General features: G+C 45.1%; 1 protein-coding gene across 4 annotated transcripts in view; it reads left to right on the forward strand.

Annotated features, from left to right (window-relative positions):
• The first annotated feature begins 1812 nt into the window (after positions 1–1812).
• NPFFR2 (neuropeptide FF receptor 2) overlaps positions 1813–21619 on the forward strand; it is a 34803-nt gene continuing 14996 nt past the window's right edge. For 2 of the 4 annotated variants that reach the window (XM_039355130.1, XM_039355134.1), the window contains exon 1: positions 1813–2335. Coding sequence is in view for 1 of the 4 variants with exons in the window: in XM_039355129.1 (XP_039211063.1) it covers positions 2988–3155 (168 nt within the window). In the remaining 3 variants the exon portion in view is untranslated. Of the gene's footprint in view, positions 2336–2934; positions 3156–13914; positions 14035–21619 lie in introns of those variants that run through there. The other 2 variants (XM_039355132.1, XM_039355129.1) reach the window with 2 other exon arrangements.

Below are 21619 nucleotides of genomic sequence, written 5' to 3' on the forward strand. Positions count from 1 at the left end.
GGGCTCTTGAAAAGACACCCTTGTATTCAGGTAAGGCTAGCTTCAAAAGACATCATGAGAATAGAATTCCTTATTGGCCTTGTGCACAATACACAAGGAAGAACTGTTCTTTTCTACTTTTGGGGTGTGCTCTCTTGCCCCCCCATACAGAGATGTTTAAGCAAATTATTCTGAAATGATTATCCCCCCCCGCGCGCCCCACCCCTCGAAAAAATAAATAAAGCAGCATGCAAAATCTTTGATCATCATCTATCCCTAACCTGTTCTTCCTTTTAACATCAATCTTCCAATTTGAAAAAATCTGGGCGTCTTCTAAACTAAGACCATGGTGCTGTTTATTCATTGTTTTGGGAAACTTTCTGGTTTGTGATTCGACCATGCCCCTCCCTTTTTCTTCCTCTCTCTCTCTCTCTCTCCTCTCCCTTTTTCTCACTCTCCCTCCCTCCTTCTCTCCCTTCCTCTCTCTCTTTCCTCTCCCTCTCTCTTTTTTTCTCTCTCTCTCCCTCCTTCCTTACCCCCCTTTCTCCCTCTCGCTTTCCTCTCCCTCCCTCCCTTTCTCTCTTTCCTCTCCCTCTCTTTTTCTCTCTCTCCCTCCCTCCCCTTTCCTCTCTCCCTCCCTTCCTCCCTCCCTTTCTCTCTCTCTTTCCTCTCCCTCTCTTTCTCTCTCCCTCCCCTTCTCTTTCCTCTCCCTTTTTATCTTTCCCTCCCTTTCCTCTCCCTCTTTTTCTCTCTCCCTCCCTCCTTCCTTCCCTCCCCCTTCTCTCCCTCTCTTTCTTTCCTCTCCCTCCCTCTCTATCTCTTTCCTCTCCCTTTTTCTCTCTCCCTCCCTCCTTCCTTCCCTCCCTCTCCCTCCCTCTCTTTCCTCTCCCTCCCTCCCTCCCTTCTCTCCCTCCCTCCCTCTCTTTCCTCTCCCTCTCTTTTTCTCTTTCTCTCTCCCTCCTTCCCCCTTCTCTCCCTCTCGCTTTCCTCTCCCTCTTTTTCTCTCCCTCCCTCCCTCCCCTTTCCTCTCTCTCTTTCCTCTCCCTCCCTCCCTTCTCTCCCTCCCTCCCTTTCTCTCTTTCCTCTCCCTCTTTTTCTCTCTCCCTCCCCTCCCTTTCCTCTCCCTCTTTTTCTCTCTCCCTCCCTCCTTCCTTCCCTCCCCCTTCTCTCCCTCTCTTTCTTTCCTCTCCCTCCCTCCCTATCTCTTTCCTCTCCCGTTTTCTCTCTCCCTCCTTCCTTCCTTCCCTCCCTCCCTCTCCCTCCCACCCTCCCTCTCTTTCCTCTCCCTCTCTTTTTCTCTCTCCCTCCCGTTCTCTCCCTCTCCCTTTCTCTTTCCTCTCCCTTTTTCTCTCTCCCTCCCTCTCTCTCTTTTTCTCTCCCTTCCTCCTTCCTTCCCTCCCCCTTCTCTCCCTCTCTCTCTCTCTCTTTCCTCTCCCTCCCTCCTCCCTCTTTCTCTCTTTCCTCTCCCTCTCTTTTTCTCTCGCCCTCCCTCCTTCTTTCCCTCCCCCCTCTCTCTTTCCTCTCCCTCCCTTCCTTCTCTCCCTCCCTCCTCCCTTTCTCTCTCTCTTTCCTCTCCCTCTCTCTTTTTTTTCTCTCCCTCCTGCGTTTTGAAAGGTTTTTCGTTCTGGAACCGTTGGAAGAAGGCGGACGAAATAGGGGAGTGGGGGGGGGGACACCACGAGAGGCAAGCGGACAAAATCTCTCTGCAAGAGACGCTCCAAACCGCTGGCTTAACCCGCCCGCTCTTTAATTGGGTGGCGGGGGGGGAGAGGATTATAAATTCAATTAGACCCCCCCTCTCTCTCAGGATCGGGCGCTTCCTTGCTTTAGGATCGGGCTGCGCTCAGCCACGCGCTTCCACACCACCACCACCATCACCCTACTTGGCGCGCGCCACTTTTGGGAAACGCCAGCCAGCCACTTGCGCTCGGCGGGATCCGGAGGTTTAGGATAGATAGAAGCGCAGAGGCGCCCCTGGCTTGGGCTCTCTTTTTCTCTGCCCCGGCTCTCCGAAGGGAGGGCGGCCCAGCAAGTGGGGGGGGGATTTGGGCCACCCCCGCCGCCAAGGAGGCCGGCGGGAGCCCCTCCGCCTCTCCGCAGCAGGCGGCAAGGGCCGGGGGCGGAGCGGCGAGGCGAGGCGAAGCGAGGCGGCGCTTGGCTGGCGGAGACCGATCGAGGGCGCGGCGCGCCTTCCACGCTGCGCTCGCCTAGCCGGGCTGGAGTGAAGCTGCTCGCCGCTCCGACGGGACTCCGGTGGGGTTGGCCATGGAGCCGCGCCCGGCGAAGGGCGGAGGATCTGGTCCGGATTTGGGTTTCGTCGGAGCCTCCTTTCCGCCCAGGGTCGTCTCCTGAGCCGGTGAGTGGTCCGCGAAGGGCGCCCCGACGGGGCGGAGGGGGGTTTAATCTGCCGGGTTGTCTGAAACGAGGAATGGCCGTTTGGGACACGGGAAGGCGTGTGTGTGTGTGTGTGTCTGTGTGTGTGTGTTAACAGTAAGGGGTTTTCGATTTGGTTCCACCGATGGCTTTCCCGATTGGGTCAATTCCCACGTGCAATCTTTGCCCCGTGTCAGGTTTCGGGTTCCCGCAAGAGTCTTGCTTGCAGTTGAACGCTCATTCCCGGCGTCTTTAATTTAATCAGAATAGAGCCGGACGGGACCTTGGAGGTCGTCTAGTCCAACCCCCTGCTCAGGCAGGAAACCCTATACCATTTCAGACAAATGGCTGTTCAGTCTCTTCTTAAAAACTTCCTGTGTTGGAGCATTCACCGCTTCTGGAGGCAGGTTGTTCCACTGGTTAATTGTTCTGAATGTTAGGAAATTCCTCCTTAGTTCCAGGTTGCTTCTCTCCTTGATCAGTTTCCATCCGTTGTTTCCATCCGTTGTCTTTGTCCACCCGAAACTCTTGAAGCTGGCCAGACTCTGTCCATGCCTCCAAGCGTTTTTGCCTCTGCTTTGGACGATGGGGGTGTGTGCATTTTATTTTATTTCCAACCCTGAGAAAGGCAAGGGATGGGTGTGTCTGGGCAGTGTGATACGGTGGTGTTTGTTGTAATTCAGCTCCACTTCTGGGGTCTTCTGTTCCTGTGGGACTTCAGCAACCATCCGTCCCAGCCAGGCTGGCTTGACAAAAAACAAGATGCGGAGGCCCCAGAAAGAGTGCAGAGAAGAGCAACTAAGGTGATAAAGGGTCTGGATGAACGATTCATATGATGAATGGTTGAGGCAACTAGCAATAGAATAGAATAGAATAGAATAGAATAGAATAGAATAGAATAGAATAGAATAGAATAGAATAGAAGCTGGAAGGGACCTTGGAGGTCCTCTAGTCCAGCTCCCTGCTCAAGCAGGAGAACCTATACCAACTTTAGTTGACTGTGTTCAGCAGGTCAGCGGTTCAAATCTCACCGGCTCAAGGTTGACTCAGCCTTCCATCCTTCCGGGGTAGGTAAAATGAGGACCCAGATTGTTGGAGGCAATGTAAATATATATAGACATTGCTTAGTGGTGTACACCGCTTAGAGAGTGCTTGCACTTAAAGCGGTATATAAGTCTCATAAATAAAATAAAATAAAAAATCTCAGACAGGTGATTGTCCAGTTTTTTCTTGAAAATTTCCAGTGATAGAGCGCCCACGATTTCTGAAGGCAAGCTGTTCCACTGATTGTCCTCACTGTCAGGAAGTTTCTCCTTAATTCCAGGTTGCTTCTCTCCTTGATCAGTTTCCAACCATTGTTTCTTGTCCTGCCCTCTGGTGCTTTGGTGAATAACATGACCCCCTCTTCCTTGTGGCAGCCCCTCAGATACTGGAAGACTGCTATCATGTCTCCCCTATTTCTTCTTTTCTTTAGAGTAGGCAAACTCAAGTCCTGTAGCCGTTCTTCCTATGTTTTAGTCTCCAGGCCTTTGAATATCTTAGTTTCTCTTCCCTGAATTTTTTCCAAAGTCTCAACATCTTTTTTGTGATATGGTGACCAAAATTGGCTGCGGTATTCCAGGTGTGGTCTTACTAGGGCTTTGTAAAGCCGTACAAGTACTTTGCGTGATCTTGATTCTGTGCCCCTGTTTATACAACCCAGGATTGTATTAGGTTTTTTTGGTTGCTGCTGCACACTGCTGGCTCATAGTCAAGTGATCCAAAGACCCTCTCACAGTTACTGTTGAAGAGAAGGTGACATAACAGCATCTTCCAATACTGTCACTGGGAAGAGGGGAGTCCATTTACCCTCCAAAGCACACCTGAGGGCAGAACAAGAAGCAATGGACACGGGAAGGCGTGTGTGTGTGTGTGTGTGTGTGTTCAGAGGGAGAACCAACATGGAAATCACGAGGAATTTCCTGACACTGAAATCCACTGATCAATTGAACAGCTTGCCCCTCTGAACTTTGGGTGCTCCATCCTCAGAGGTCTTCAAGAAAAGATTGGACAACCAATTGTCCAGGATAGTATGAGGACTCTTGCTTTGGGCAAGACGTTGGACTAGAACAGTGGTTCTTAACTTGGGCGATATTGCCCCCCAGGGGGCGATTTCATTTTTCAGGGGGGCGATGAAACAAAAAGGGGTGACGCGGGGACGAAGGAACAACAAGGGGGCAATATGGGGGTGATGGAGCGAGAGGTTTTGGGGACACTTTTGAGACTTTTTCGTACAGTGAATCACTGTATATCTGATGGAGGGGGGAGCGCTTCTTTCGAAACATTGCATGCTGAGTGGCTCTGTAAAACATTTTGTATTGTATTTTTTTTAGCGTGCGCTCCAGTTCGATATTATATTTTCTTTGTGTCTTTTTAATCCTTTTTACAGTGTGCGTGACTATATATGCTTTCCTCGAATCTTAATTTAGTTTCAGAGTTTTCGTCTTGAAATTCATAGTTCCTGCACTGCGGTTTGTTCTTATGCCCTTTTTATATTTCTTTTTGCATCTTAAATTTCACTTGTAGTTCAATCATTAAATGTTACTGTTTTTCTTTTTGGGCATTTCACTTTCTTGCAATTGGATTTTGTTTTCAGTGGTCACTACATTTAAGTGAATAAATAAGATAATAATGAAATACATGTATCATGAAGTTTGGGAATAAAGTGATGGATGGCACCAAACATTTTTCACACAGTTGAGATATGGGAAAAAGACTGGAAATAAACTATGTGCATCGATATGTCCTGATGACAATTTTAAGGAAAACAAAAAAAGTGTTTGCATAAATTGAAGAATTATTTCCTATGTTGTGATTGAGAGGTTATGTTGGGGGAGGGGGGCGATGACAACTTCCTCATTGGCTCAAGGGGGTGATTCGTTCAAAAAGGTTAAGAACCACTGGACTAGATGACCTCCAAGGTCCCTTCCAGTCCTATGGTTCTCTGTTTTAAGCTCAGGTGTCATACGTTTTCTAGTTTAAGTCACCCATTTAGCAAAGGATTCCGCTGTAGGATGGGATTACTGCTTGTGATAACCATACTGTTAAGGTGCCTTTTGGATCAAGATAAATGTGTACTGGGCTCTTGCCTAAATGAAGCTCTTTTCATCCATCAGCTGAATGCTAAATTATAAGCAAGTGCCTACATCTGCAAAACCATCAAAGTCAACCTATCAAAAAAAAAAAAACCATACCAAAACAAAATCTTAATGGAGACAGAAATTAAGGAACTCCATATTTGATGCAAATGAAACCATTAAGTACTTTAAATGACTCCATTTACAAGCCAGGCTATGGAGCTTGGGAATGAGGACCCTGTAGCGTATTTGCAATAATTGCAAAACAAGGGGATTTTTGCATATGTTTTGGGGGGGGGGGATTTAAGATAGTAGTCATCCAGTATTTTGAAAGGCTGCCACAAAGAAAAGGGGATCAGCTTATTTTCCAATGCACCTGAAGGCAGAACAAGAAGCAACGGATGGAAATTATCGAAAGGGAGAGCCAACCTAGAACTAAGGAGAAATTTCCTGATAGTGAGAACAATTAATCAGCGGAACAACCTGCCTCCAGAAGTTGTGGGTTCTCAAATCACTGGAGGCTTTTGAGATTTATTTATTTATTTATGAGACTTATATACCGCTTTAAGTGCAAGCACTCTCTAAGCGGTGTACACCAGTAAGCAATGTATATATATATTTACATTGCCCCCAACAATCTGGGTCCTTGTTCCAGACAAACAAGCGTTTGTCTGGAAGGGTATAGGGTCTCCTGCTTGAGCAGGGGGTTGGACTAGAAGATCTCCAAGGTCCCTTCTAGTTCTATTCTGACTAAGATCCTCTGGTCCTGGGGAGCATTTTTCTCTCTCTGCTACTCCGCATTGTTACGGCATTATCAGCAAACCTTCAGGATGACATGGGAATCGCTCTGTTTGATCAAAGAAAGGAATGCAGGAGAGAGAGAATTATTTTGTCTGGCTACCAAAAGACTGCTTCCTTGTCTAGTTTGTAAATAGCTAACATTTCTGAACTCTTGATCTTTGTCTCCAAATTCTTTAGCATTCAGGCTTGTAGGAAAATCTGAAAATTGCTTGTTGGGTTTATTGTATTCCTGATCTTGGCAAACTGATTTATGTGACAAGCTTCTGTGACCAATTGAGGTTGGACAGCCTTTAATATTGAATGGCCAGATGGACTATTTACTATGGAATTGAGCCCTTCCATCTCTTGAACTTGTCTGAATATCGATACTCTTGAATAGTTCTGGTTAAACCGAAGCTGGGAAAATGTTAATAATCTTGCATCAATCACATTCGGTTTTGTCATGCCTGCATTGAGACCTTCAAGTCTTCACTGTAATTCAGCAAGGGGAATCTGAATTCTTCTAAATAAATACATTTGGCTGCTGTCCAAGGTTCTGAATGCATTCCAGCATTTGAAAATGATTAGGTTGTTGGCAACATGGTTTATCCTTGACTGTGGAGTCAACTTGGAGCTGTTATCCAAGGTCTTGAATGCACAACAGTATTTGAGAGTGATTAGGCTGTTGGCTACACAGTTTATCCTTGAAACTCTACTCAGCTTGTAACTGCTGTCCAAGGTCCTGAATGCATTATCAGCATTTGAGCATGATTAGCTTGTTGGCTACATGGGTCATCCTTGAATTGTAGTCAACTTAGAGTTGCCATTCGAGTTCAAGTCATTAGCTCAGTCATCTCCACATCCAAGGAAGGATTAGAATGTCTGATTTTAGTTGTCTACATAGGTTCAGGTTTATTAATGCAAAGTTTATAATGCAAATAATATGAATGTAATGCAACAACAGAAAGTGGGATGTTATTTTTGTCATAAATTGATTTAGTGGTTTTGGCATACAGGTGCTGTTGTGTTATAAATCTGTTGTCATCATTGTGACTGTAAAGGTTTCAAAAAGAATGTGCATCAACTTAATTTTTTTGTGGATGTCCGACAGTATTCTAGGAGATGAAGATTGCTTTAAAGTTTTCTGTTGCCTTTTTCCATTGATCTGTCCAATTTTATCGAGCCTAGCATCATGAGTGGATATTGTGCTGTTCAACACAATGTCTGTGTTGGATTCCCTTAAAAGAAAGTGACCGTTTCCCCCTGACTCCATCTCTGTATCCCTAGGAAACATATGTATTTATTCATAGCTCTCCTGTCAATCCAAAAGGAATGTGATTATGCTTTTTGTTCCCTGCTGTTTCCCTGATCTAAACAATGCAAAAGAATGCCTGCTTTTAAATTCCACTGACTTAATGTTTTATTTACATAGTTTAGTAAAGCGTAATTTCAAAAAGAACGACCACAATTAAGAATATTTTTGACACCTTAAAAAAGCTAACCAGTTCATTTTTGCACTCATTTTGTGTCTCCAGGTGATGCATAATAATAATAATAATAATAATAATAATAATAATAATAATACAAAGACCTACAAATAGAAATAGAAAGACTGTGGCAAAAGCAAGCAAGGGTAGTACCAATAGTCATAGGCTCCTTGGGCGCAATCCCAAAACAACTGGAGCACCACTTGAACACCATTGGCATTGACAAATTCGCTATTAGTCAATTGCAAAAGGCGGCCTTATTAGGAACTGCTTCCATCCTGCGACGATACCTGTAATACCATCAAACATCCACATCTGCCTATCCCAGGTCCTGGGTAAGGACTCGATAGGTAGACAAAATGCCAAATCCAGTCTGAACATCTGGCTGACTGTGCGATGATTGATAATAATAATATCTGAACATCTGGCTGACTGTGCGATGATCAATAATAATAATAATAATAATAATAATAATAATAATAATAATAATAATAGTAAAGTTAGAAGGGACCTTGGAGGTCATCTAGTCCAACCCCCTGCACAGGAAGGAAACCCTATGCCATTTCAGAAAAATGGCTGTCCAGTCTCTTCTTAAAAACTTCCAGTGTTGGAGCATTCACCACTTCTGGAGGCAGGTTGTTCCACTGGTTAATTGTTCTCACTGTCAGGAAGTTCCTCCTTAGTTCTAGGTTGCTTCTCTCCTTGATGAGTTTCTATCCATTGCTTCTTGTCCTGCCTTCCGGCGCTTTGGAGAATAGCTTGACTCTCTCTTCTTTGGGGCAGCCCCTGAGATACTGGAACGCTGCTATCATGTCCCCCCTTGTCCTTCTCTTCATTAGACACTAGACCTGCCCAATTCCAGCCACCGTTTCTTATATGTTTGAGCCTCCGGTCCCCTGATCATCTTTGTTGCTCTTCTCTGCCCTCTTCCTAGAGTCTCAGCATCTTTTCTACATCGTGGTGAGCAAAACACTTGTGCAATCAACTTCCATACAAGCTATGTATGTCTAGCTACTTCTTCCTTTATGGGGTTGCAGAAAAGGACTTTACTTATTCTAGAAACAATGTTCAGGCATTTGTAATCTCATATCAGATCAAAATGATTAAACCTTATCTTTTCTTGCTTTGAAATTTAGACAGCCCTATGAGGATGTTGCTCTTTTGCAATTCTTCCTAGCCTTTTCCATTCCTGTGCCAGCTAGATTGTTGTTCTTCACATACCCTTTGCAAGTTTTTGTTTTTTAATTATGCCACCCATAGCAAGAGAATAGGCTTTTGGAAATGGAATCCAGGATGAATGGAATCTCATATTTTGAGTAACGTAACAGGAATGTCAGCTGTTTATCCATTCATAACCTTACTAACTCTCCCCCTTCTTTTAATTTAATTTAATTTTATTTTAAACCAATAAAACAGAACAAAACAAAGCAAAACTTAACACACATACACACACAGTATATATTCCTCCCCCCTTTTTTAACAGCAATTACGTAATGGTAATCTATTATTTACATTTCCCCCCCTTATTCTTCTTTAGAATATTTGTCCTTATTGCCCCGTTGTTTCTTATTTACATTTTTCTTCCTTCATACTCTACTTCTTACTAAGAATAATTCATATTATTATTATTATACATTATTATACACATATTTTCACTTTTGACCTTTCCATATTTATTCTCCTCTATTATTTCTAGTCTCCAACCAGTCATACCACTTGTTCCATGTTATATAGTACTCTGTGTCTTCCTTTTCTTTTATCTCTTTTGTTAATTTGTCCATCTCAGCACAGTCCAGGATTTTTCTTATCACTTCTTCCTCTGATGGTATATTCTCATTTTTCCAGCACTGTGCATATGCTATTCTTGCCGCCGTTATTATATGTAAAATTAAGTACCATATTTCTTTACTATATTTTCTGTTTAAAATACCCAGCAAAAAGATCTCTGGTTTCCAGTCTACGGGTTGGTCTATTATTTCTTTGATCCATCTTCTTATTGTAGTCCAGTATTTTTTTGCAACTGGGCATGTCCACCATAAATGATAATATGTTCCATGTACTTTTTTACATTTCCAGCATGTTGGCAAATTGTTCTGGAACATCTTGGCAAGCTTTGCTAGTGGAAGATGCCATCTGTAAAACATCTTCAACTGGTTTTCCTTGATTGCCGCTGACATAGTCAATTTTATATTTATTTCCCATATTTTTTCCCATTTCTCCAATTCTATATTATATCCAAAATTTTTTGCCCATCTAATCATTGTGTCTTTGACAACCTCGTCTTCTATTTTATATCCCCCCCACTTCTATATTGAAGTTTTTTTTTGTCCTTTCAAGTTACCTTTGATGTCTGGCAAATTATCTGAACAAACCCTTGCAGTTTTCCTGACATGATTTTCAACACTTCCATTTGACACTGTATTCTTCCGAGGGCTGAAATGGCGCTGAAAACCCCAAACTGAAGGACTAGAATTCATGATCTCTTGGTCTCTAGCTTGGTGCCTAGCCTAAACTTCCTTTCATATTGAAATTAGTGGGACTTCAGTTTGGATAAGCAGCAGCTGAAAATGAACTTTGGGTAAAAAAAAAAAAAAAAAAGTGGGAGAGCTAATAGAGCAGTGGTTCTCAACCTTTTTAATGCTGCGACCCCCAACCGGTCGTAAGTTGAGGACTACTCAACCGGTTGTAAGTCGAGGACTACCCAACCAGGCGTACGTCAAGGACTTTCCCTGCCCGGGAGTGCCACGCATGCGTGGTGCCGCCCCCTGCGCTGGTCGAGGCGTAGCTGGCAAGGGGCAGTGACGGCGCAGGGCGACCACCGGCTGGGTCACCAGCTGGCCCAGCCCAAGGGAAGTAAGGCAGCCGCCGGGCCCCACGTGTGCCAGCAACTCTCCCTGCACCCGCCGGCCTCCCACCTTCCACCCCTGGCCCTCTTTTACTTACATTTTTAGTAATTGTTCAGCAGGGAAGGGTGGAAACTTCCAGACAGCTCGCCTTCGCTGCAGACAACTTGCAGCACCATTTGCAGAATGGGACTTTTGGCGGGTTCAGCAGGGCAGAGACAGCCTGGACAATTTCTATTGGCTTTTGAAAGCCAATAGAATTAGACTCTATTCAAGAGAGTCTATTCTGTTGGCTTTCAAAAGCCAATAGAATAAAAGGGAGTAGCACAGCTAAGGAAAAGGGGAAAAAATGGCGGACTGCATTGTTTGGCAACCCCCGTGAAATGGTCTTTCGACCCCAAATGGGGTCCCGACCCACAGGTTGAGAACCGCTGTAATAGAGGAACTGTTTATTCCACTTGCTACATCTAAAAAAGGACCACTCAGTGAAGATTTGGTTGTTTTGATATAATCTAACCTTAGCTAAAGTTGTCTTTTTTTTTTCCCCAAATGCAAGATGAGCTACACCAGAGGTGTTCAACCTTGGCCCTTTAAGACTGGTGGACTTCAACTCCCAGAATTCCCCCGCCAGCATGGGGAAGCCAGCAAGTCTTTAAAATGGCCAAGGTTGGACAGCCCCAATCTACACAGAGAACTCCATCTTCTTCTTGTGCCATATCCATTATCGGACGTTGGCGATCATGTTGGCGATCTTGTTTTTGTTGGCAGCCGTACGAAAAAGCGCTGCTGAGTTTTGTCCAGACCAGTCCCTTAGATTTTGAAGCCACGATGTTCTTCTTCTGCCTGGATCTCGTTTGCCTTCAGTCTTTCCCTGGAGGATTAAATGGAGTATGCCGTATTTTTCTGGGTGTCGCATCACGTGTCTGAAATATTCTAATTTTTGTTTTTTAATTGTTTTGATGATTTCCCTTGGCTTTCCCAGGTGGCTGATCACCTCCTCATTTCTGACCTTGTCAACCCATCTTATACGTAACAGCCACCTGTAAATCCACATTTCAAATGCTTCTAGTCTCTTCAGGTGGCTTTCTGTCAAAGACCAACTCTCTGCTCCATAGAGCAGGATAGAAAGCTACACATAGTCAAATGACAACTGCTGCTGTTATTACTGCCTTTGAATATCACACCCTGTAGCTTCTGACAGTCTTTGACTCCTCCAACTGTTTCCACACAAGACATTTTCAATTACCAGGGGAGTAATCTTACTAAGATACCTGGAGTTTCCTTTGAATGCAGCTTGATTGCTGGGGACTACAGTGTTATGCTCTTTTCTTTGTAATAGTAGAGAAGCAGTTTGCTATTGCACCAACTGGATCAGAAAAAATAAGAAAACTTTAAGATAAAAGGAATTGAAAGAATGGGGGGGGGGGAGAAAAGAAAACACAGCCAAATCAAGAATATACGTCTATCATATTCACACATTGCCTTTTTTTAAAAAAAAAAAGAAAGAAAAAGAATATTCTCATCTCTGCATTTTTGAAGATTAAATGTAGCTTGGCGTAGTAACTAAGCACCAGGCTAGAAAACTACAAGACTACAAGTTCAAGTCCCATTTTAGCCATAAAAGTCAGCTAGGGGACTTTGGGCCAATCACCAGGAGACAGTGAGTTCTAGTCCCACCTTTGGCATGAAAGCCAGCTGGGGGATTTTGGGCCAATCACCAGGAGACAGTGAGTTCTAGTCCCACCTTTGGCATGAAAGCCAGCTGGGGGACTTTGGGCCAATCACCAGGAGACAGTGAGTTCTAGTCCCTCCTTTGGCATGAAAGCCAGCTGGGGGACTTTGGGCCAATCATCAGGAGACAGTGAGTTAGGAATGAAAGCCGACTGATTGACTTTGGGCCAATCACCAGAAAACAGTGAATTCTAGTCCCTACTGAGTCCTGAAAGATGGCTGGGGAATTTGGGGCAATTCACTAGGAGGTGATGAGTTCTAGTCCTACCTCAGGGAACTTTATTTTTCCATGGAACCGGTCCCTGGTGCCCAAAAGATTGAGGGCTGCAGGTCTAGAAGCCTTTCAAGATTCCCAACTCTGTTATTCTGTTAAATGAAAGTGTAATGCTAAAGGAGAACAGCATCTGATTCCTCTATTTCAGTGTTTCTCAACCTTGACAATTTTAAGGCATGTGGTCTTCAACTCCCAGAATTCCACAGCCAGCAATGCTGGCTGTGGAATTCTGAGAGTTGAAGTCCACATGCCTTAAAATTGTCAAGGTTGAGAAACACTGCAGTCTATTTCAATACGTCAGTTCACTGTACAGGGTTCACTCGTTGGCTGATAACTTCTTACACCGGTTGGCCCGCTGACTATTTTGGTATTTAAGAGAATTTAAAAGTTACCTGCTAGAATAAGGCAAACAGTATAGTTTATTTTAATCTTGTTCTTTGCGTAACCATGGTGACTAGCAAGCAGGACATAATTAGAATGTAACGTAGCAGTCTGGTGCTACCCCAAGAGGAGTTTATTTTTCAGTCCGATCAGCTTCTGTCTCCGAGGTTCCAAATAACCAAATATATTATTCTGTTAACGCCTCTTTTTTCCAATAAAAAATAAAATTAGAGCCAGTTTGGTCAAGTGGTTAAGGCACCAGATTAGAAACTGTGAGTCTGAGAGTTGTAGTCCCACCTTATCTGTCTGTCTGTCTGTCTGTCTATCTATCTATCTATCTATCTATCTATCTATCTATCTATCTATCTATCTATCTATCTCTCTCAGTGAACCAACCTGCCTCCAGAAGCGGTGAATGCTCCAACACTGGAGGTTTTTAAGAAGAGACTGGACAGCCATTTGTCTGAAATGATAGAGGGTTTCCTGTCTGAGCAGGGGGTGGGACTAGATGACCCCCAAGTTCCCTTCCAACATCATCATCATCATCTGTCTGTCTATATATATCATCTATCTAGCTGTCTATCATCTATCTATCATCTATCTACAAACATACACACTATAATGATAGTAGTATATTTTTATTTATTTATAGTTGAAGCTTTAGTGATTTATCGATCTATCAAGGATATAAGGCAGGCTTTTTCTCAGCAGGATATTTCCATCTTTTTGTCTTGATAACCATCCACATAAATATTTGAAAATCCTTCTTAAAGATTTACAGATTAAACTCATTTCCATATTTGAAACACAAACATCATTCATTAAAACTTAAATTCTGGGAGTTTTCCCATCACACGTCAGTCTTTTTCAGAGAATTTGCCTGGTTGTTTAGGAGGATCTGCTGTCAAATAAGTTGATCTGGTCTTTGGTTTGTCTTGTCTAACAAACAGCTAAAGACTGTCTTCAGATGCCTCCAATGTGAAGAACAACTGAAGATAATAATGGTTAAGGCACCAAGCTACAAACTGGACGATCATGAATTCTAGTCCTGTTTTTTCCATGAAAACCAGGTGGGTGACTTTGGGCCCAGGAGGTGGTGAGTTATAGTCCCACATTAGGCATGAAAGCCGACTGGGTGACTTTGGACATCACTAGGCATCTAGGAGTTCCAGTCCCGCCTTAGGTATGGGTGACTTTGGGCCAATCACCAGGAGACTGTGAGTTCTAGTCCTACCTTTGGCATGAAAAATGGCTGGGTGATTTTGGGCCCAGAAGGTGGTCAGTTATAGTCCCACATTAGGCATGAAAGCCAACTGGGTGACTTTGGACATCACTAGGCATCTAGGAGTTCCAGTCCCGCCTTAGGTATGGGTGACTTTGGGCCAATCACCAGGAGACTGTGAGTTCTAGTCCTACCTTTGGCATGAAAAATGGCTGGGTGATTTTGGGCCCAGAAGGTGGTCAGTTATAGTCCCACATTAGGCATGAAAGCCAACTGGGTGACTTTGGACATCACTAGGCATCTAGGAGTTCCAGTCCCGCCTTAGGTATGGGTGACTTTGGGCCAATCACCAGGAGACTGTGAGTTCTAGTCCTGTCTTAAGCATGAAAATTGACTGGGTGACTTTGGGCCACTCACTCTCAGCCCAACTCACCTCACAGAGTTGTTGTGAGTAAAACGGAGGAGAAAGTTGTGCTGGATAACTTTGCTTCCTTGAGTCATTTGTAAAAAATAATAAAGGTGGGCTCTAAAGAAATAAATAAATTCAAACAGCTAATAAGATTTTTTTCCTCCTCTGGGTGTCTCACATTAAACCGTTCGGCAGTGATCAGCTAACGGTTACAAATACTTACTGTCCCTTTTCTTGCTTACACCATCCATCACTGAGCAATTTATAAATTGTGGTTAAGATCAAATGGCGAGCAGGCAAAAAGGGGTCCTTTCTTTCAAGAAACCAAAAGGAGGCTAATGGTGGTTTTTTTTTTTTTCAGGTGAGGCATAAATCTTCTCCGTCAAGAAGGTTATTAAGATCAAAATGCCACACGGCAAATCATACTTATTGATTTGAATTAGCCCGAACTATCTTTAGTCGTGGAAAAGGAAAAAAAAATCTTCGCATGCAACCTAAATATACCTCGCCTTCCCCTGTGCTAATTCTGTCATTCACAAAAGAAGGTGGAACAAGGTTAAGTAAAATTCAAATCAGAGACATCAGTATTCTTGGTATATTTAGCTTCTATGTTTTCTATGTGTAGCGGGGCTGGCCGAAAGGCTTTGCGGGAGCCTGATCAGAAGGAGGCCCGGACAGCTGCAGCCAGCTTGGACGCGGCGGGCGTGGATCAGGCAGAAGGAAAGAAAGGGGGAAGGAGAAGATGGGGTGGTTGTGTTGTGTTGTCGGGGAGAGACCAGGTGAAGCCGAAGAGGGGTTTAAGGTTTTTAGGTGATTCCTTTTCTCTGAAGTAGGGGGAAAGAGAAAGAGAGAGTGAGAGCGGAGTTTTATTGCTTTCTTTCGCAGGGGGGGTATTTTGAGCGAAGGGAAGAGTGAGAGCGAGAAGGGGGAAAGTTGCTTTGTTTCCGAGCGAAGGGAAGAGTGAGAGCGAGAAGGGGGAACGTTGCTTTTTTTCTGAGCGAAGGGAAGAGTGAGAGCGAGAAGGGGGAAAGTTGCTTTCTTTCCGAGCAAAGGGAAGAGTGAGAGCGAGAAGGGGGAAAGTTGCTTTCTTTCCGAGCGAAGGGAAGAGTGAGAGCGAGAAGGGGGAAAGTTGCTTTCTTTCCAAGCGAAGGGAAGAGTGAGAGCGAGAAGGGGGAAAGTTGCTTTCTTTCCGAGTGAAGGGAAGAGTGAGAGTGAGAAGAGGTGATTCACTTTAGAACCGTAGCAAGAAAGGTCGTAAAACGGGGCAAAACTCACTTAACCAATGTCTCCCCTTAGCAACAGATATTTTGGGTTCAATTAACGGGAAAACGCTGAAGGCAGGAAGATGAGAGGAAGCAAATCATCAAAGGAAGTTCAGACTTTTAATAATAAACAACTGGAGGGGGGGCGGTGTGGAAAGACAAACACAGACATGGTGAAAAGTTCCTTTTGAAATGTCAGATCATTTTAATTTGAAATGTCAGCATAAGCATCTGCAACTGAATTAACGGCTTCATCGGATTAGTGGAAATCAATTTGATCTGGAAATGGGTGTGTTTTGGCAGGGCTGCGAAAATAATTTGACTTGTTCCACTGGTTCCATTTGAACAGATCCGTTTTATTTGAAGATTCAGTCGAGTCCCTTTCAGACTGAAAAGCCAAAGCTTTGCAGCCTCATAATTGCCGTTATGTCTGTGTTTGCATCTACATATATGAAAGGGTGTGTAGGAAATGACCAGGCTGAACTCGAGGGAGGGGAGAAATGCGTCATTAATCTGGAGTCCCTACCTGCCCACAAGAGATCTAAGTCCACCCCTCCTTGAATTCCATTGAGTCTTATCTACCCCCAATTTGCTTGGACCATGATTAGAATTAGAATTAGAATATGGATGGGATGGGATGGGATGGAATAGGACCTTGGAGGTCTTCTATTCCAGCTTCCTACTTGAGCAGGTGAACCTATATACCATCTCAGACAAGTTTAATAATAATAAGTTGGAAGGGACCTTGGAGGTCATCTAGTCCAACCCCCTGCTCAGGCAGGAAACCCTATACCAGTGGCTCTCAACTTCCTAATGCCGCGACCCTTTAATATAGTTCCTCATGTTGTGGTGACCCCCAACCATAAAATTATTTTCGTTGCTACTTCATAACTGTAATTTTGCTACTGTTAGGAATCGTAATGTAAATATCTGATATGCAGGGTGTATTTTCATTGTTACGAATTGAACATAATTAAAGCATAGTGGTTAATCACAAAAACAATATAGCAATGCTCGTTGGAGAAGCTTACTCTTCCTTGCTCAAAAATGTTGGGAGAGAGGGAAGGGGAAGGAAGGAAGGAAGATTGAAGGGGAAAGGAAGGAGATGGAGAAGGAAGGAGATTGAAGGGGAAAGGAAGGAAGGAGAAAGAGATTGAAGGGGAAGGGATGGAGATGGAATTAAGGAAGGAAGGAAAATTGAAGGGGAAAGGAAGGAAAGAAGGAAGGAAGGAAGGAAGGAAGGAAGGAGAGAGATTGAAGGGGAAGGGATGGAGATGGAGATGGAAGGAAGGAAGAAAGGAAGATTGAAGGGGAAAGGAAGGAGATGGAGAAGAAAGGAGATTGAAGGGGGAAGGAAGGAAGGAAGGAAGGAAGATGAGAGAGATTGAAGTGGAAGGGATGGAGATGGAAGGAAGGAAGGAAGATTGAAGGGGAAAGGAAGGAAGGAGAAAGATTGAAGGGGAAGGGATGGAGATGGAAGGAAGGAAGGAAGATTGAAGGGGAAAGGAAGGAGATGGAGAAGGAAGAAGATTGAAGGGGAAGGAAGGAAGGAAGGAGAGATTGAAGGAAGGGATGGAGATGGAAGGAAGGAAGGAAGATTGAAGGAAGAAAATTGAAGGGGGAGGGAAGGAAGGAAGGAAGGAAGAAAGGAAGGAAGGAAGGATGGATCTTTGGAGAGTTATGTTTTCCCAGATGGTGATGAACTGCAACTCCCAGCATTCCCCACTCTTCCACAGTGCTTTTTAGGGCTGCTGGGGATGGTAGTCCAGTAAGGTCTGGAGACACACACACAGATGCCTTAGCAGGGAAAATGGGCCGGGTAATTGCTGCGGCTTTACTTGGAGGCATTCTGCAGCTCCTGAAAATCACTTTAACCAATTTTCCCTGGTTCAGCAAAGGCAACTAGTAATAAAACAAGCAACAAGTACCAGTAATAAAATATCCCAAATTGTCCTTTCCAGCGCAGATGAAAAGAACCAGGGAAAGGGAAATCGCGTCTGCCTCTTTGACCAATGAGAGGAGAAGCGGTAGGAAAAACGTGGCGTTTCGGCTCGGGCACACAGCCTTCCCCGCAGGTGCTGCCAAGGACGCACAAGCAGCTCCGCACAATTGCCCAGGGAGGGGGGGGAGGCTCTGGTAGAGAGCCAAGTGGCGTCACCTCCGGGGCCTCGGAAGCCGCGCGGAGGATCCGCGCACTTCAGAGCCGCCGGCTGCCCACTCCAGCCTCCTAAGCGCCATTGCAGCGGCGGGCTCGCGGGAGCCCCTTTCCACGCCGCACAGCCCTTCACCGCCAAACCCTTCCCCGACTCGTCATACACGAGAGGGGCATGGCCGGAGTGCCAGCTCCCGCTTGGAAGGTGCCGCTTCTCCCCTCCCGGCCCGGCCGGCTGGCCTCTGACGCACATGCGGGCATCGCCACCGCCTTGCCCTCTTCCCTGCCTCTTGGCCGCTTCCGAGGCGCCAGAGGGCTGAGGCGGCCTCTGACGGTGAGGGAGGTGGGCCGGGTGGCACGGGGGAGGCTCCAGCATGGCGCGGAGGGCAGCCAGGGGTGGAGCGTGGCCGGACAACCAGGAGGCATGGGGACCGGCTTGCCGCCACAGCTCAGCTCAGTTAGCAGCAGCGGCAGTGGTGGAGCAGCCCAGCAGCAGTGCCAGTAGCGGCCCAGAGCTGGCTTGGCTCGGCCTGGCTGCCCACGCAGCTGAGCCAGCTCTGGGTGGCGTCGGGGGCGCGCACGATGGCGCTGCGGTGGCAGGAGCAGGTGCTGTCGGAGAAGGGTGCCCTGGAGGTGGAGGAGCCAGCAGAGGAAGAAGAGGGCAGCGGCGGCAGTGGCCGGGTAGAGAAGCGGTTTCTTGGTTCCTAAGACCATCGGAAATATGTGTTTTCTGAGGCGACCCTTGTGAAAGCGTTGTTCGACCCCCAAAAGGGTCGCGACCCACAGGTTGAGAACTGCTGCCCTATACCATTTCGGACAAATGGCTGTCCAGTCTCTTCTTAAAAACTTCCAGTGTTGGAGCATTCACCACTTCTGGAGGCAGGTGGTTCCACTGGTTAATTGTTCTCACTGTCAGGAAGTTTCTCCTTAGTTCTAGGTTGCTTCTTTCTTTGGTTAGTTTCCATCCGTTGCTCCTTGTCCTGTCTTCAGAAGCTTTGGAGAACAGCTTGACTCCCTCTTCTTTGGGGCAGCCCCTGAGATACTGGAAGATTTGCTATCCTGTCCCCCCTTGTCCTTCTCTTCATTAAACTAGACATACCCAATTCCAGCAACAGTTCCTTATATGCTTTAGCCTCCAGTCCCCTAATCTAGCCTCTTTTTAAAAATCTCCAGTGACGGAGCGCCCATGATTTCTGGAAGCAAAGCTGTTCCACTGGTTGATTGTCCTCACTGTCAGGCAATTTCTCCTTAATTCCAGGTTGCTTCTCTCCTTGGTCAGTTTCCAACCATGGTTTCTAGTCCTTCCCTCTGGTGCTCTGGTGAACAACCTGGCCCCCTGTTCCTTGTGGCAGCCCCTAGTAGTTCAATTGGTTGTAGAAAGCTTCAGCTTGCATTAAATCCTGATATTCATTTGACCTGCCTGGGTTTCCTGATTCTTGTGCTTGACACAGGGGTATCCAATTCCATGAAAAACAAAATTGGTTTTTATTTTTGGGAGGGCACGCAGTCATTTTTAGTCGCAGGTAAGTAGTCACCATAGAAAGAACTTACGGGAGGGTACAAAATTCTGCTTCTCTCCAAGGAGTTAATCGCTTGTTTTCCATTGTAGGTAGTATTTGTCTTACAACCATTCATTTAAGAGCCATTCAAAGTTACAACAGCAGTAGGAAAATGGGACTCATGACCACTCTTCACACTAAAGACGGTTGCAGCGTCCCCATGGTGATCAAACTTCGGGCTTAACGACTGTACAATTCACTTAACAACTGTAGCAATTTGCTTAAGAACTCTAGCAAAAAAGGTCGTAAAGTGGGACCCGATTCCCTTAACAACTGTCTGGCTGAGCAATTGAAATTTTGGGCTCAGTGGCGGGCGTTAAGTCGAGAACTACCTTTAATCTCCCCCCCCCCTTCTTTTTAATTATGCACCAAAATGTTCAGAAAATGCTGAGTCTAATATAAACAGCTTGTAGCAATTGAAAGCGGTTAAGGCAGAGGTCCCCGACCTTGGCAACTTTAAGACCTGTGGACTTCAACTGCCAGAATTCCCCAGCCAGCCATGGGATTTGAAGTCCACAAGTCTTAAAGTTGCCAAGATTGGGGAGCCCTGGGTTAAGGCAGCCGGCTGGAAACTAGAGACGTTTAGAACCATCATTAAAAAAGGCACAACAAGGATGTTCTTCCTACGTCGACTCAGAAAGATTGCCCAAGGAGCTGCTGATACACTTCTACAGATGGATTATTGAGGCTGTCATTTGTATCTCAATAACTGTCTGGCTTGGCCCAGCAACCAAATAAGATAGACACAGACTTCAACGGATAGTCAGGACTGGGGAAAAAACAATCGCAACCAGCCTGCCTTCCACTGAGGATCTGTACACTGCAGAAATCAGAAAAAGGGCTGAGAAAATATCTACAGACACTTCATATAAACTGGACATAAACTGTTTCAGCTTCTCCCCTCAAGATGATGCTATGGAGCATTGCACGCCCAAATAACTAGACACGAAGATATTTTTATTCTCCGTGCCCTCCCTCTGCTGAGCACCTAATTCTCACTGCACTGTTTTAGGCCTAAAGATATTTACCCGTTTAGTAGGTGATCAAAGAGAGAAGCAACCTAGAACTAAGGAGAAATTTCTTGACGGTGAGAACAATCAACCAGTGGAACAAGCTGCCTCCAGAAGTTGTGGGTGCTTCATCACTGGAAGTGTTTAAGAAGAGACTGGACAGCCATTTATCTGAAATGGTGTAGGGTTTCCTGCCTGAGCAGGGGCTTGGACTAGAAGACCTCCAAGATCCTGTCCAACTGTATCATCATCATCATCATCATTATTGATCATCGCACAGTCAGCCAGATGTTCAGACAGGATTTGGCATTTTTATCTACCTATCGAGTCCTTCCCAAGGACTTGGGATAGGCAGATCTGGATGTTTGATGGTATTACAGTTATCGTCATAGGATGGAAGCAGTTCCTAGTAAGGACGCCTTTTGCAATTGACTAATGGCAAATTTGTCAATGCCAATGGTGTTCAAGTGATGCTCTAGTTGTTGTTGTTTGTTTGTTGTTGTTTTTATAGGCTGTATCGCTATTATCCTTCTCATCTTTCCTATTACCTTCTCCTATCGGTATCTTATGATCATATTACTTTGTTGAGTGCTTCTGCATCGGAGGCAAATCACACTTGGCCAATAAAAAATATTCTACAGGTAGTCCTCGACTTAACAACCACAACTGAGCCCACAATTTCTATTGTTAAGTGAGCCATTTGTTAAGTGAATTTTCCCCCCGTTTTATGACCTTTCTTGCCATAGTTGTTAAGGGGAATCACTGCAGTTGCTAATCTAGTAATCCAGTTGTTAAGTGAATCTGGCTTCACCATTGATTTTGCTTGTCAGAAGGTAGCAAAAGGGGATCACGTGACCCCAGGACACTGCAACCGTCATAAATATGAGTCAATTGGCAAGCGTCTGAATTTTGAACATGTGATCATGAGGAGGCTGCAAAGGCGGTAACTGAAAAACGGTCCTAAGTCACATTTTTCAGTGTAACAGAACGGTCAGTAAATGAATTGTTGAAAGTTGAGGATTGTCTGTATTCTATTTCTAT

Source organism: Crotalus tigris, unplaced genomic scaffold (assembly GCF_016545835.1).
Source record: "Crotalus tigris isolate CLP2741 ecotype Arizona unplaced genomic scaffold, ASM1654583v1 scf7180000018609.294051, whole genome shotgun sequence".
Lineage (NCBI taxonomy): Eukaryota > Metazoa > Chordata > Lepidosauria > Squamata > Viperidae > Crotalus > Crotalus tigris.